This window comes from Ptychodera flava, chromosome 1 (assembly GCF_041260155.1).
Source record: "Ptychodera flava strain L36383 chromosome 1, AS_Pfla_20210202, whole genome shotgun sequence".
Classification (NCBI taxonomy): Eukaryota; Metazoa; Hemichordata; class Enteropneusta; family Ptychoderidae; genus Ptychodera; species Ptychodera flava.
In genome coordinates this window covers 15,133,462-15,149,525 of record NC_091928.1, presented here as the reverse complement: position 1 = coordinate 15,149,525, position 16,064 = coordinate 15,133,462, and the positions used below count along the sequence as shown (strand labels likewise).

At 41.4% G+C, this 16,064-nt stretch overlaps 1 protein-coding gene across 1 annotated transcript; it reads left to right on the top strand.

Moving 5' to 3' along the window:
• The first annotated feature begins 3,213 nt into the window (after positions 1–3,213).
• Positions 3,214–15,584, top strand: LOC139130992 (serine/threonine-protein phosphatase 6 regulatory ankyrin repeat subunit B-like). The gene is made up of 6 exons (XM_070696881.1): positions 3,214–3,330; positions 8,935–9,021; positions 9,296–9,349; positions 9,810–11,405; positions 12,069–12,395; positions 13,417–15,584. Exons 1-6 carry the CDS (start codon positions 3,309–3,311, stop codon positions 15,024–15,026), a joined length of 3,696 nt encoding a protein of 1,231 aa, XP_070552982.1. The 5' UTR covers positions 3,214–3,308; the 3' UTR covers positions 15,027–15,584.
• Positions 15,585–16,064: the final 480 nt, after the last annotated feature.

Genomic DNA, 16,064 nt, shown 5'->3' with positions numbered 1-16,064 from the left:
CTTCATCGACGCTTGTGTTTTATTTCATTTGACATTATCTAAGATAATTTCTGTTCCCAATTCTTAAGTCTAATTTCAGTGTTGACCTCAAAGTCGAGAAATGAAATGAATTATGATTCCAAAGGAGATTTTCTCACCAATGGCATCATTTTCGACCGATAGCGCTTGCAAGTTCGACTCTAAGTTTTTATGTCTGTTTATAAATTGTTTGTTGATACCTGTCTGTTTATTCAATTTCACTGCACCTCTCTAACATCTATTGATTTTAGACAATCCTGAAACAACGAAGTACGGTTACCCTGTATTGGCCCTGTCGGTATAGATATTTTCCATACCACATTTTTGAATGTTGAAATTTTTGTTTTAGTTTTATTTCCAAAACTTTGTATAGCTGGTCCTACATTCTCTGGTCAAACATACCGCTTAACCCTATCTCCGCCATGGTTCGCCCAAACCTTATGTTTTCAATGGTAACTATGGACCGGTGTACAGGGAATAGGGATGAGAAGGTTTAACACCCATTCGAGACTCAAGTGCTATACAAGGGTATTGGGCATTTGGAGTAAAATATGCATTAAAATTTATGCATTTTTCGCAGTTGATAAATGTGTATTACGGATAGTAACTATGACAGCAAAAGGTCAAACTGATGTCAAACCATTCCAATCACACCTACTCACGTGGGTAAGACACGTATGCACTCAAAACTCTCAAAATATCTGAAAATTATTGATAAAGTTCAGCGGGCTTGTTCGTTTTGATATTATTTTTCAATTATCTTTTATATTATATCTTCCTATTGCACACAATTGTGCGGATGTGAATTGCGCGATAAACTTTAGGCGTGAAACATTTTTGAATACTGCAAGCTGAGATGTATGTCAAAAATCTCCAACGTTTATGTCACCAATTACGAAAGATAGTGACGTCAGTCCCAACCCCCCAAATTTAAAGTGGATCTTTTGCGATTGATAGATGTCGAAAATGGAGCGACAACGGCCGTTGTCCCTCAACACTAGTAGGCCTGTAAATGGACTCAGATTTGAATATCGAGGCTACTGGGGAAGGGACCATCCTTGTTTTTGTATTCATCTATTTGTCTTTCTATTTATTTATTTATTTATTTATTTAAACTTTAAATGAGCGGCTGAATTACCAGGAAGAGTTCGTTGAGGCTCGAGTGTACACATTTGAAAATTAAAATTGCCAGGGAGTTTTAAATTATTTGTCTTATTGACATTACATTTAACAAAGAATTAGTCAACTGAAATCATAAGGTATCTCAAAGCTTTCTTCAAGCGGCTGATCTAGTATGACAGTACTATATGAAAGAGAAAAATTCCGGTACACTAAAGCCCTCGGTTAGCCTCAAAATAACTAGTTTCACATTTCATTCATGTACACTTATTACCAACTGAAGATATGTTATTTCATTTCTAACGTTGTTGGTAAGGATTCCGATAGATCTAAAACTGTTACGTCATCGGTAATTACTAACTACTTAACCAGCAAGGTTTTCTAGCTTTTGAAAACTCCAGTGACTGAAAATGTTGACTTTAATAGGAATGTGATCTGCCATGAGGGGTCACCACAGGGTCGACTGTAATCGGGCCCGGATCGATATGAAAGTCATAAATTAATATACAAGCGAAGTTGTCCGACAACGAAATTTTTGGAAATATATTGAGGAATTAATAGTAGAAAGCATTATTTATAAGCGTTAATCTGATTAAAGGTCAGTCACATTTTAAATACATAATACTTGAAACAGATGTTACCGTGAAAAGCAAGCTATCTCCAGAGCATCATTGTTGATTACGTTTGATCAATGTATAAATGACTACACGGTATTTCTCTCATTTATACGCAAGTCATTTAGTGAAAATCTAGAAACAATGTTGGATTTTATAAAATTGCAAATCTCAACTCCAGCTACACTAAACAGTTTCATCACTTTTAAAACTTCCACAATCGATCTGCGTCACTCAAGAACGTAGTCATTACCATATAAGGGACGGTGCACCATTAGATCGTGAAAGGGGATTGGTCAGAATAGAATATACAAATTGGATGGCCTTTCATTACTTATCATTTTAGGGCACACGGCACCGACGGTAAACATAACCCCATTCCCCCAGAATTCCACACCTAGTACTTTTTTCTTCACTTTCAAGTCACGTGAACGTATTTTTGCAACAGCAGACCGGCTAGAAGTATAAAAACGCCTTTTTCAGTTTTGGTAATCCCTTCCCAAGATTCAATGGCCTATCCCTGGATATAATGATGTCGTTTTGATGATTGTATTGCTTACCATAGAAATCTACCCATGAAGTAAACGGTGATTTCTGGTCTGTATATAGGTTTAACATACCTTTGGTTCTGGTTGCCCTGTCGTATCGATTTTGAACCGTCAAATAATCCTAAAGGGATTAACATTATATGGAGGGGTGGTAAGAATCGTAAAATTTGAAGCGCAAAATTTGGTGAAAATTTTCTGCAGTTCAAAAGAATAATACTTTCACATGAATGGAAAGTGATAAAGGAATTATATCACATTTAGGGGAAAGGGGCAACTTTACAGAAGTTGCCCCAAACCCAAAAAAAATGTCAAATGCCTATAACCTTTTTAAAAGTTCTTATTCTGACGACCCCCTCCACAGATCTAACCTTCCATTTCTAATGTACCTGTAAAGAAATGTCTGTGGTGTTGGTCGGCTTACCGCGCTTCTTTTTGAAAAATGTGCCTTGCAGACGTGCTTCCCGCTCCCTTGCAAAAAGCTTGATAAAAAAGGTACATATTAAATGTATCATGTAATAGATTAATGGGTTCATGTTCTGTTCTGTAGTGACATCGTTACTAAAGTATGCGAAGTTGTTCTCAGCGGACCTTGTTGGTGGTTTCACTCATTTCGTAATCACTGTTCGACGTGCCGAGTTGACCGTTCACATATTAATCGAATTCTAAATACAGTTGCGTTCACATAAATTTTGTTCAAACATTAACCAATTCGAGATAATCTTTTATAAGTTATACTGCTCGACAAACAATTCGCAAACCGAACTGATATTAGCTGTTCTTTCCACCATCTTCACCCCCTAACCTCTAACCTGTCAATTCTAGCTACCGAGTGAAGAAATTTACGTATTCAGGGGGAATATAGCCACTAACAAGAACACCAAGTTCTGACGTAGCCATGCCCTTACAACTGAATTGTCACGTACTACCTGTCAGTACGCCGGTCGCTTACTGACATTATTAGGCTGAGAATTCGACGTCGCGGTTCAAAACTATATTTGACACAAGCAACATGAATGTCGATAACCTTGGAGGTGGGTAATTTTCATCATTTGTCAAAAATTTCTGTATTCCCTCGCAAACATGGCTGTAATTAACGTTTGTCTAGTTGCGTCAAAAACTTGACCGTATTGAGGACACAAGGCTGGGACACACAGGCATATTACATAGCATACTTAAGTTTCGCCACATTTTACTTCTTCAAGAGTTGAATTACGTGATTTCAAACCGACATTCTTGTCCCACTAGCGGTACCTACACGCCAAAATGTAAGTTCCGCATTACAAACTCACTTGAACTTTGATTTGAAATCTGTCGACGAACTCATGTTCACTGGACAAAATTACTATCCTTCGCTTTTGTAACGCGATGATTTTATTTTTGGTTATCGCACTTAAAATATCACTTACCATCCCGCGCCTTCTTTTGTGTGTTTTCCCTCATGTTCCGGAAAAATATAGAACGTATCCATCATGTTGCAGTTATTCAGACGAAGGTCAATTTTCGCACATGAGTATATGTCAAAGGTCGTGTTCCTGCGACGAACATGACATGCCCGTCGGTGTGCATGCGCGTACATAATCGCAATTTACGTTAAACGTGTACGTATGGAGTGTAAATATAACAGATAATGTCATCCTGTTAAAAGACTTAGGTAAAGTTGTCAACTTCGTCGTAATTAGAATCCTCCTAATAGATAGTAATATCCCATGGTAATTACGTCATCTTTATGTTAAAAACCTTCCATTGCAAAGCAACGTAAGAGAACACAGTCGCACTCTGTGAATAACGTCAATTCTGTCATTTTTAGGGGCGGGGGGCAATTTTTCAGTGAAATGATACATTTACATGAAGGTTAGCTATTTTCAATATCTTAAAACATGTTGAAAGAGTAACGTTCGTCTAGCCGTGTTTGCAGACATGATTTAGAGATAGTAGTATCCTATTTCTATATTATGCTAATTGGCTACATGTCGTCTGTCAAACTGGGACATCACTGTGCTACAGATGAACACTTATTTCATCACACAGCCCCATTTTTGAGTGTTCCAGTCGTTCTGACGAAATATTTCGTAATCTGTCGACGTAAAGCCTTTTGCCTCCAAACAGACAACTTTGTCAAATTTAAGGATGGCATCGCTATCTTAGGTATTGCAGAAGAATGATCGTCTGCACATGGTTAATAAAAACCTTGTAAGAGTAATAGCTCGTCAGTGCGTCTGCGTGACTGGTTCTACAGTAACAATTTACGCGCGCAAGTCACGACGATAATTGTTTGCGGATAATATACTGTAACTGCCGAACAACTGCCTGTAATATTAGTCATTTACGACCAAAATAAATTTGTACCCATCGTAAATCTGCTTTAACACATTCGCACAAAGAAACGTTGCTAAGATATCATAAATTTCGATATTGAAGGCTGGCGAACTTTGTTCGAGAGTTATTGGAATGCGAATCTTTTTCAAATTCGGTCAGACAATATGCGATTGATCAAAAATAACCACTTATAGAGAATTAACAGGGCTTGGTATATTTCGTGAATAATGGGACATAGAATAGTTTATTTATTGCCTTTTTGTTTGTCAATAAATAAAAGTAAAAGATAGCCCTGGATCAGAATATCAGATAAGACTGCCAGCGACATATGTGTATCAAAGGTTTGGCGCTGTTGTGGAACTGCAATTGAGCGCCCTGACATAATAGACGTCACAAGATATAACAATATCAAATTTTGATTTAGCGGTTGACTTTCATAAATAAAGCTGCAGAGTATTTGATAGCTCGATAAACATGCTTTAGTCGATGTTTGGTTTGAACCAGCTTTGTTGTATTCCGCATACGAAGAAAATATCTGTTCCCTGCCAATATAAAATGGCGTTTAAAAATCTAGACAACCGAACAAGTACACGTTGCCTTTCTGAATCGAAAATGTCTCCCATAGTGATTCCATATTTAGCCAAAAATCCACTTTGAAAGAAAGGAGTACTGTAATCACCCCCTCCTCAACATTTTGAAACTGTTGACCCACTGACGAAACTAATGCTCGTGACTTGATTAATTGACACATTAGAAACTACAGGACACACATATCAGTCATGTGATAACGGAATTGTCGTTTTCTCGATGACGTAATTTCAAAGTCTATCACATCTGCACACCACTCCCTCTCGGTTCTTGTTTCTACCTTCTAAATAGAGTGAACAGTAAATACTACCGTATCGTTACGCAGTTCTGATTTGGTACATCCTATTATCACTCAACGATTTCTAAAGTCCTGGTAGAGGCGTGTTTTCCATAATCTTCAAAAATCGTCATTTTAAAACCAGATTCCTTCAATATCTGTAACTTTTGTTGATGTCATCAATATTTTCCTGTAAAACAATTGGCGCGGATTCATATTCTTCTCTCTAATGCACGTTTGAATTCGAATGCCTTGCACACATGATACATTGTCTATAATATGCAATGTTGTTATTATTGTTGTTGTTGTTGTTGACAAATCAATTCTAGTCCGGACTAGTATTTAGTTGTCCATGGTCGTATTGGGCACGATACATATACAGGCTTTACCGACAGATGAACATGAGGAATTTCTACATGTTTTAGGGAGAAAAAACAGTGAAGAAAATTAAGTCCACAGACACAACAAAAATACTATAAAGAACATCAAAGGTTAACGACATTCTTCCATAAGCTGTTTCAAATTGATATGACCTCACTTAACAGTCTAGCTAACAACAACAAGCATTCCTTGAAGAGTTTTTCACCGAAAGGAGAGTACATATTCGCTATTACAATAAAATTTCCTGTTTCTTGTTGGGTTCGGTATTGTTTCAGTGAGTAAAGAATCGCAAGTCTGGGGATTCTATGGCCCTGTACATTTGCAACGACGCCTACAACTTCGCTAACCAAAGGTGTTTATACGGGATTCCTCCTCGTCCTCTCTCGGTTCGGGAGTCTGTACTACGTCGACCGGCCTACCAAGTCGTGAGGACCGAACGACGCCATGCCTCTCCTTCTGATTCGCCCTGTTTTCTCATATGCTAAAAAATTACCATCCACTCCTGGTTCAAGTTGAAATTAGGCACAAGCTACAAGTCTCACAGCGAGAACAATGTCCAATCTCTGCTGGACAATAAAATAGGTAAAACTGTGAGAAGACACACTTATCGGTGTTTTAATCATTGAAATGTGCTTGCCCTCTTACCAATGCTTCACTGGCATCAGTATTCCCGGGTAAGTTTTAATGTTATAATTGCGAACTCTAAATAAATTACACAGTCCAATGCTAGTGGACTAGTTTCGTTTCGAATTAATTCGTTGTCTTAGTTACACCTCTTGACCGTTAGCACATTTCAAAGTTTGGTGTGTAGCAGCATGCATCATGCCGTTGTGCTTTCGTACTCCCGCTGTCAAAACAAATCAAAATTCGAATCGAGTCTGCCTGTTAGGCTGAAAAAGAATAATGTAGTCACGTCTACCCCCACCCCCAACGATTAACTGAAGACGTCCTAGAATATAACGCCACACGTCCACACATATGCTGCTTACAGTACAGAACGCGAACGCATCAATTTGCGAGCCTCGTTTGTGCAGATCTTGTGGATGTTGTTTTGACCATGTCTGACCTCCTTAAAGACGATGCTTCAACTTTTGCAGAGTTGATTTCTTTATGATCGACTGATATTACCGTCAGACAACAGACATACCTGACAGTGTCGGCAACCCCTCAATTTTAGACACTCTGTCTCGTTCCCGTCATTGGTTAAACGCGAATCACTGTAAAGCGTAGTGTTGGCGAGACTAATACTTTGAATTCAAACATACTAAAGACATACGAAGAAAATGCTCCTTTCTAACGAAAGATAATTAAAATTATGTTGTCAAGAGTTACAGCTATTTTCCGTCGTGTGTCAACTTGTCTTATCAAGCAGAGTATAGGCCTATTTATTTCTACGTTTATCACAATCTTCATTCGACCTCGTATATTTAGATAAAACAAATACTAGCCTAGGGTATAATTACATGTATTATACAGCTAACAAATCCTCGCGTACAAGCCTATATAACCTATGAATGACAGGTTTATAGTTATAACCGAAAGATGTATTTATGAATTAAGTACCGTTTGATGGCGAAGAGTATTCACAGTAATATACATGAGCATGCGCACTCATCGAGTGTAGAATTTTGCATTTGGTAAAAAGTATGCCTGCCACGGGTACATTAATAGTAGGAAAGTTTTTACAGAAAGTTTTTTGTTCCGTGTCGTCTGCTCTATATTTGTTGCAGTGTCACCTCACATTTCTACTCTCTTATCAAAATGGCAGATTTCAGAAAGTTTTTTGGTCCGTGCTGACTATTTTACACTCCAGGCAGTGACACTACTTCATTCTACTCTCTTATCAAAATGTCTGGTGTCCACAAATTTTACCGCCATTATTTACACCTGATAACCCGGGTCACGCAAACGGACGATGAAAATGCTGTATCGATATCGTCTAGTGAAACGACAGGTCATAAGCTCCTTATCATTGTGGTTGCCTATCATATATCCTCTCTGCTTATATACATTGTCCAAGCCCTTTGTTAAAGAGAGGTTTAGGCTAAATATGACATTCAGAAGAATAGTTGATGGGATGTCGCTAGATGGCAGCTTTAGTTGCGAAGCAAAACGTCTGCTCCAGAATTAATACAAATTATCGTTGGAGATTTGATCATTCCCTAAGATCTCTCAATGTGATCAACACTACATTTTGGTACTTTGCGTTTATATATACTCTCCCAACATACACATACGTTTGCTTTTGCATTTTTGGATATTGCAAGTACTAATACTAGCTAAAATAGGTAATGTTATTTCAAATACAGTTTAAGGTAGTGAAATATTAATTTTTGCGCCAATTTTTAAAGATTATGAAAGTAGTATGCGCCTCGAAAGTGAAAGACTATACATTGTGCTCAAACTTTCCTCAATGAAACTTTCAACCGTTCTCTTACCAAATCAGGGGTTACCTTGTAAAGTTTTGCACTAATTACCTAACTTTTACCTATAAGCTTATTTGGAATTCAAAATGACCGCAATACCTGTTTTAACTCTATGGGAAAATTTTCGATTTTCGAAAAACTAAGACAGAAATTGTTCTTACTCCAAAAGCTTTAGAATAAGCCCCCACAAGTGGTAGATCAGTAAAAGAATTGTGAAAATTTGAGAGTCCGATAATCTGTCCCCGAGGCGCGTTCTACCTGAACTGTAATGTAGTGTTATAAAGCAAATCCGTCAGATAAGCAGTAGATAAAGCCAAGACCTAGGGTCATCCAGGAGGCCATGATATTCCCCTCCTACGCATGACCGTTGAAATAACAAAGATACAACCTTTGTCCATGTTTTTCCAAATGTAAGACTACCTGCATGTCTGTAGACGTACACTCACGTGGGAAACCTACTCAGCGATAGACCTTATCCTAACATGTTAGACTCATAGGTAGTAGGCTTACATCGCTTTCTTACACTATTAATGGTGGTAGAATGCATCTGAGATGACGTAGAGTCCAAACTGCCGAAGAAAATAATGTTTAGCTACCCTAAACGTTAACAATTATACACTCTTATCTTCTTTTTTACTAATTTACAGGCAAGGCTTTGCTGCTTGGCCTGCAGTTAGCAGCACTAGCGGTCGGATATTACATTTGGAGCGCGAGAGACGGCTTGTCTGCGAAAGGTAAGGTCATGAATATCCATACATGTAATTCATAAAGGAGTAAACTTTTTGTCACAGCCGTGTGTTAGGGCCTCGACAGCAAGTGCGACACAGTCGGGTGAGCGAACAGCTTTTGTGTTGAACTTACTTCGGTGGGACGCTGTCCCACATGCGTACTAGAACACACTGTGTAACTCTGTCAGAAATACGCGGTAGACATCGTACGATACTCTTTGTTCACTTTGTACAATGACAAGACTGTAATCAATAAACGTCTTTATTCTTTTTTTCTCAGCCAAGGAGGAAAGAAAGAAAAAGGACGAAGAGGAGCAGGACGATGATACACAAGGTGTGTGTGACACAGTCCCCCGGCACATTCCCTCCTCCGAAGGGAGGGACTGTGGAGTGATTTACTAATTATTAACACTACCTATCGTAGACCACAAGTACACTGCTTGGCACGGGCTTGTAATTACATTCAAACTGTTTCCACGTTGCGTTCAGTGTTACCAGAGGGTTGTCAGTTTTCGTGAAAGAGCTATGCGTGGATTATACCCGGATTCTACACCATGTCACATATTTCTTCAACTATGGAGTAACCCCAGTCAATGACAGCTGATAAGCTTATAGCCTATGGTTCGAGCGGTGATCAAAATAGGTGTTATAATGTCTGAATTCTCTGGGCCATCTTCAGCTTCAAAAAACCACAAATTTTTCTGAGCATTCCCGCGCTTGAACCGACGTTTCTGTTTTTCCTTATTTAAGCAGTGACGGTGACACTTCTTAGCAGTTTTGTGTATTTTTTTCAGACATGGAAGTTCTGTGTGGTAAAACCGAAGAGGAACTCTTCAATCTGGTTGAGTCTCATAATAAAACAGCGGCTGTCCAGAAAGCCTGTAAGGCAGATCTGAGAGCAACATCGCAGGGATTCAACTTCCTACACGCGGCAGCATATCACAACTTGCCAGATTTCGTTTACGCGCTCCAGGCTTGCACGGATTTCGAAGAGCTGGCACGCCGGCGGGTGAACAAAGACGGGAAGGATTTCAACAAGTGCACGGCGTTGGAGATAGCCGAGAAGCTCGACAACAAGAAAGTAATCGAGTCCATAAAACAGGCTTCTGCTCTGGAGAATGGTTTATCAAAGCTACACAAAGCAGCTAGGCAGGGCAACTGCGAGTTGGTCAGGAAGCTCGTCGCTGAGGGCGCTAATGTGAATGAGAAGACCAAGTACGAGATGACACCGTTACACCTTGCGTGCAAAGCAGCCAGGAGAGAGACAGTCGGAACTTTGATTGAATTAGACGCTGATTTGACAGTTACGAACAGGATCGGCGATACTTTGCTCCATATGGCATCAGCATCGGGCGAACCAGAAATTGTTGAAGTGGTGATCGCAAATGCCGGAGACACCGACATCAATGTCGGAAACAAGAACCAAGAGACGCCCTTTCACAAGGCAGCTCTCTTCGGCTGGGATGAAATTGCGAGGGCGTTGGTAAAACACGGGGCATCCGTGGAGAAGACGGATATACACGGCAGCACACCTTTGCACGTAGCATCACTGCATGGCCACGAGGATTTCATCGAACTTCTGCTGGACAACGGAGCTGATGTTAAAGCAACGGACATCAATGGACGCACTCCACTACATTGTGCATCCAGCCGAGGACATTGCTCAGTTATCGAATTGCTGGTTCGTAGGGGAGCAGATGTTGAAGCTAAGAACAAGAACGGTCGAGTTCCCTTACACCCGGCCTCACAAAACGGTCACGTCAAAGCAGTCCTCCTTTTATTGAGCAAGGGTGCATCTGTGGACGTCAAGGATGTTGATAAATGGACACCTCTTCTCCACGCCTCTCAGCACGGTCATCCCGATGTTGTTAGCGCCCTCATTGAACACGGGGCATCGCTCACATCGTCCACGAAGGAAGGTTTCAATGCGCTCCATCTCGCCTCTGATCGATGCCACATCTCAGTCGTGAAGACTTTGGTCGAGAAAGGCGCCAACATCAACGCCGGCGACGAGGAAAACTGGAACGCTCTTCACTTTGCTTCTCAAAGCGGGTACGTCAATATGGTGCAAGCGCTCCTAGAGCTCGGCGCCGACACCGAGACAGTTACGGACGACGACGAGAACACGGCCCTTCACATCGCTGCCAGCGAGGGCCACCTGGACGTCGTGAAAGCCCTGATCGAGTTCGGCGCAAGCGTCGATTCGCGGGACGCCGACGAGTGGACGCCGCTGTTCAGCGCAGCGGAGAACGGACACTCAGAAGTCGTTGAGTACCTGATCGGCAAAGGAGCTGACGTAGCTCTCCGGGACGAGGATGGAACCACGCCTGCCATCCTAGCTCACCAAGGTGGATTCGTGGAGCTAGCAGATTTCCTGGAAAAGAAAGCTGGTAAGCCCTGATTTCACAATACTATTCTATGCCAAGGTATTTGAAATGTCATTGTAATCGAGGGACTCATTTTTAATGATTTCAGCTGGTAAAGTCAGTTTTGTCCTCGACCAAAACGTCGAGTCGATCATGTAGGAAGGGTGAGCGGCAAAGCACAGCCATGTCTGTACAAACAGTACAAATATATATAATGTCTTGTATATGTAAGATATCATACACATACTATCACAAACTGCCAAACTTCAGTTTGGGGTACAGTTAGGTTGTATTCACACCCGCACTGCGCATCATTAACATTATCCAAGCAACCACAAACGTCGATTGTCTCCATTTCAAATGAAAAGTTTGTTTCGAACGCATAATGATAACGATGGAAAAGCTTACACTCTAGGTGAGCATGACATCTCCTTTCGCAAAACGTTTGCTTCATTCTATTACAGAATAGAAAATAAATATACGAATCTCGAAAGCTATCGATGTAAAAATCTCAAATCATATCAATTATACATAAACGTGAACTTGGACAAATGTAATATCGAGAAATATGTCTCCTTTACCATACATAAAACCACTTTAACATAAAAAAGTCAACGTAACTGTGATGGACACGCAAACACCCAATAAGCTTACAGTGTAGTTTTCTACTCTATCTTGTTTCAACAGTCGAAGCCGGAGTTGTGATCAGCTGCGACCGAAGCGATGAACGGCAGCTGACCGACAGCGTGCCGACCTCTACGGTGGATCCTAAAGAGGACATCTCCGAGGTGGTGGTGATGCGACGAGACAAACCACGGGCCGACAAGAACGGCCCTCAACGACGATCACTGCTGATGATGGAACGGACTCTCAGCCAGGAAAACCTCATGGGCGGTGAAGATATCACCATGGTGACAGGTGACGTCACACACATGGAAAGCAGTGACACAGGTGTACTTAAACAAACTGACAACGCAGATGAAGGCATCGGGTCAGAGGTCAGCTCTAAGAAAGGTGACAACAGATTTAAGGATAAAACCTAAACAACGCCATTTGAGAAACATTTTTTTTAGATGACTTTTTTCTTTCATCAAAAAAACTGAACTTTACGCTTTCTGCCATTTCGTGTTTGGTCTTAATCATATGTAGTTACGCAGACTATAGAATATGCCTTGTGGAAATGCTTTGAAATATTTTATTTACCGCTGAGCTGGAAGGTGAAATGTCGATGTCATGGAGATAGCGACAACTTTACAACTAATCGCAGTCTTGCCAAACTGAAAGTAAAAGTTGCGACAATTGATGCAAACCTACCACACAAACTATCACCAAGGAAGGGGTAATCACAAACATGCAATCCACTTTCGAACGTCTTACAATTTTGAAAAAAAAAATCTGATGAAAATGATTTTGGAACTGGATATCTTAGCTTTTTCATTTTGTGTCGGTGGCACAGTATAGAAATGACGTAGCAAAACTGTTTTATTTAAATAATGACCTGTGGTAACCTCGAAACCCCGGCAGTCGTCATGGTAACCATCATATTGACACTGCAGTCGTCATGGTAACCATTATGCTGATACTGAGCAGTGCTCCCAAAGGGAACACACCAAGCGTCGGGCATCCCGTCACGATTGAATTTTCTCTCCGAGTCTGGGAGCTCTGATGACGACAGGGGAGATGTTTCCGAAAAGACAGAGAATTGAAAATAGCAAAGTGACCTTTTGTAGCTGTCTATTTATTTTAGCTGTACACGTTTTTATTTTATGAGAATATTGGTTTCTTTCGAGAATTCATTAAGTGCTTGTTTTAATGGTTTATCTTCTAAGTGTGTAACTATAATTTCAGGAGTTGGCTTGGATGTTATTGATAACGACGCATGCGTGTACATAATTTTATTTATTTTCAAACGAGTACCATTAAATATGATGTCTGTTCCTTGCCTTATAGCAATTCTTGAAGTGAAATATAAATTTGTTTTCAGATAAATTGTTGTCAAAAGTCCAATTTTACTTATGGTTTCTACGATTTGCAGAGGTCACAGCAGATCACGAAGAAGATCAGCAACTTTTCTTGGTGATAAAACGAGGTGACATGACTTCAGCCATGGAATTGGCCAAAACTGCCGATCTCTTCTCCACTGAAAGCGGTTTCACCATCTTACACGCGTCGGCGTATTACGACAGGCCGTCCTTCGTGTTGATTCTCCAGGTATACACAGATTTTGACCGACTGAGCAAACTGACCACAGCCGCCGACGCCAAGACGATGCCGAGCAGGACAGCAATGGACATAGCCAAGGAGCTGAAACACAAGGCGGTGATGGACGCTATGGTGTCGGCCGTGGAGTGTGAAAGCAAAATGAGTGATTTCCACAGGGCGGCGCGAGAAGGGAACGTCCAGAAGGCGGCCGATCTGTTCCAAGCAGGCGCAGACGTCAATGCTACGGCCAAGTACGGAGTGACGCCGCTCTACATGGCCGTCAGTGCTGGAAAAGTAAACGCCGCTCAACAGCTGATCGAGTACGGAGCGTACACGACAACCAAGGATAAATTCGGCGACACTCTTCTCCACCGGGCGGCCATGTACGGACACGCCGACATGGTGGATTTTCTGACCAACATGGAAGTAGAATCTGACATCGATGTCAATACCTGCAACGAGAAAGGTGAGACTCCGCTACACAAAGCCGCCATATTCGGCTGGGAATCGGTTTCGACTTTGCTGATCAACAAAGGAGCCTCAGTTCACGCTGCAGACAAGAACAAAACGACGCCGTTGCATTCGTGTGGGTTGTACGGCTTCTCGGGTCTCGCCGACATCCTGATAAATCAACAGGCCAACGTTGATGCCAAGGATAAAGACACCTTCACTCCGTTGCACTGCGCCTCCAGCGGCGGTCACCATGACGTTGTTGCCACGTTGCTGCGTAATCATGCCGAGGTGAACGCACGGGACAACAAAAAGTGGACCCCACTCCATTACGGCGCACAAAACGGACACAGAAGCGTGGTCGACCTACTGATCAGCAACGGGGCCGAGATCGATGCTTCGGACGAAGACCAGTGGACGCCCCTCTTGTGCGCTGCTCAAAGCGGCCATCCTGAGATCATGGAACTGTTGCTAAGCAACAACGCCAACATCACCGCTACGACGAGGGAGAAGTTCACAGCCGCGCACTTGGCTGCTGACAGAAAGAATCTTTCTGTGATGCAGTTGTTAGCCAAAAAAGACTTCGACTTCAACGTAGGTGACGAAGAGAACTGGCGACCGATTCACTTCGCAGCACAGAATGGTTACGTTCCGGTGATCGAATTCCTCGCCGACAACGGCGCCGATCTTTTCGCGATCACCGACGACAGAAGCACCGTGCTCCACGTAACTGCCGGAGAAGGCCACGTTGATGTCGTCCAATTCTTCGCCGATAGAGGGCTGGCGATAAACGAACTTGATAGAGAACGGTGGACACCTCTGTATTACGCTGTGGACAATGGTCACCTCGCTGCCGTGGAAAAGTTAGTCTCGCTAGGTGCAGATCTGGACGTCAACGTAATTGAGAATGAACAAAATTCATTATCACTCCTTGCTGAGAAAGGTGGACACACAGAAATCTTACAGTTTCTCCAGGGACATCTGACGAACTAACATATTTCACGTTTTGTTCAGCTCAGGAAGAAATTGAAACTTTTTGCAAGTGTTTTTGACAATTACAAACTTCGGGCCCGGACCGGTGATCGTTTGACTTCATACTTGAGCCGGCCGTCCCAGAAATGGCCATAATTTGTCTTTGTCACGTATCCTCAAACCTTCGGTCCCAGAACTACCACAGAACTCTTTGTTGTATTTATTTTTCAGGATGTTTTAATATTAAGTGTCAAAATCGTGATACAGGTTTCGGTAAGCGGGTTACGGTTATACGGGAGTAAAGTTGCACATTTATAGACTACGCCATCACATAAATTGTGTACGTTGATCTTATGTCACTCTATCACTGAAATATATACTTTTTGCTGTGCAATATCTTACGACCTGAAAATAATTGATCAATTGTTGTGGATGTAGGGGGTTTTGTGTTACTATATTGGTCTCGTTTTATATTCTAGTTTTGGCGTCTGTACCTTGCTTGTTTAAATATAGTTTATGGTGTCAATGTACTTTTGCAGTTATTAAATTAAATATTAAATATTCTGTACAAACGGATAATTTTTGTGTCGCGGTACATTCCTTTCAAAAGTTCTCTTACATGTGTTCTGACGTCATAGAATCATGAACAATGGCGAAAGTATTAACTGTGTACAAATCCAAGAAACCAATCCTCTTAGTGTACTACGGCTTAATCGTCCGGCATTAAACATGCATGTACAGCCAAGACAGTTTGGAAGACCCATCGCTTGAGTGCGCTCCTTTTTACGACGGGACAGGAGCGCCCTCTTGCGATGGGCCCTAAGTTCAACCCAGGACACACTAAGCACTATATACGCTCTCTGCACTATGCCGAGCTCTGAGTTGACCTCAGAGTCAGTTTCCGGATTGCAAAATGTATACATTATATTATTACGCGTCCTATCCTCGCTCGACACTTACTGATGTGAAAACTTCATCACATGTCAACTTCGATTGCTTAAAACTTGACGTTCTAATGTTTTGGCAAAGTTTGAATTTTCTTTTGTGCTGATATATAAA

Coding starts and splice junctions, on each gene's coding strand:
- LOC139130992 (XM_070696881.1), top strand. CDS start 3,309: ATGAATGTCGATAACCTTGGAG. Junction 3,331..8,934: donor GAATGTCGATAACCTTGGAG/GTGGGTAATTTT, acceptor ACTAATTTACAG/GCAAGGCTTTGCTGCTTGGC. Junction 9,350..9,809: donor GCAGGACGATGATACACAAG/GTGTGTGTGACA, acceptor TATTTTTTTCAG/ACATGGAAGTTCTGTGTGGT.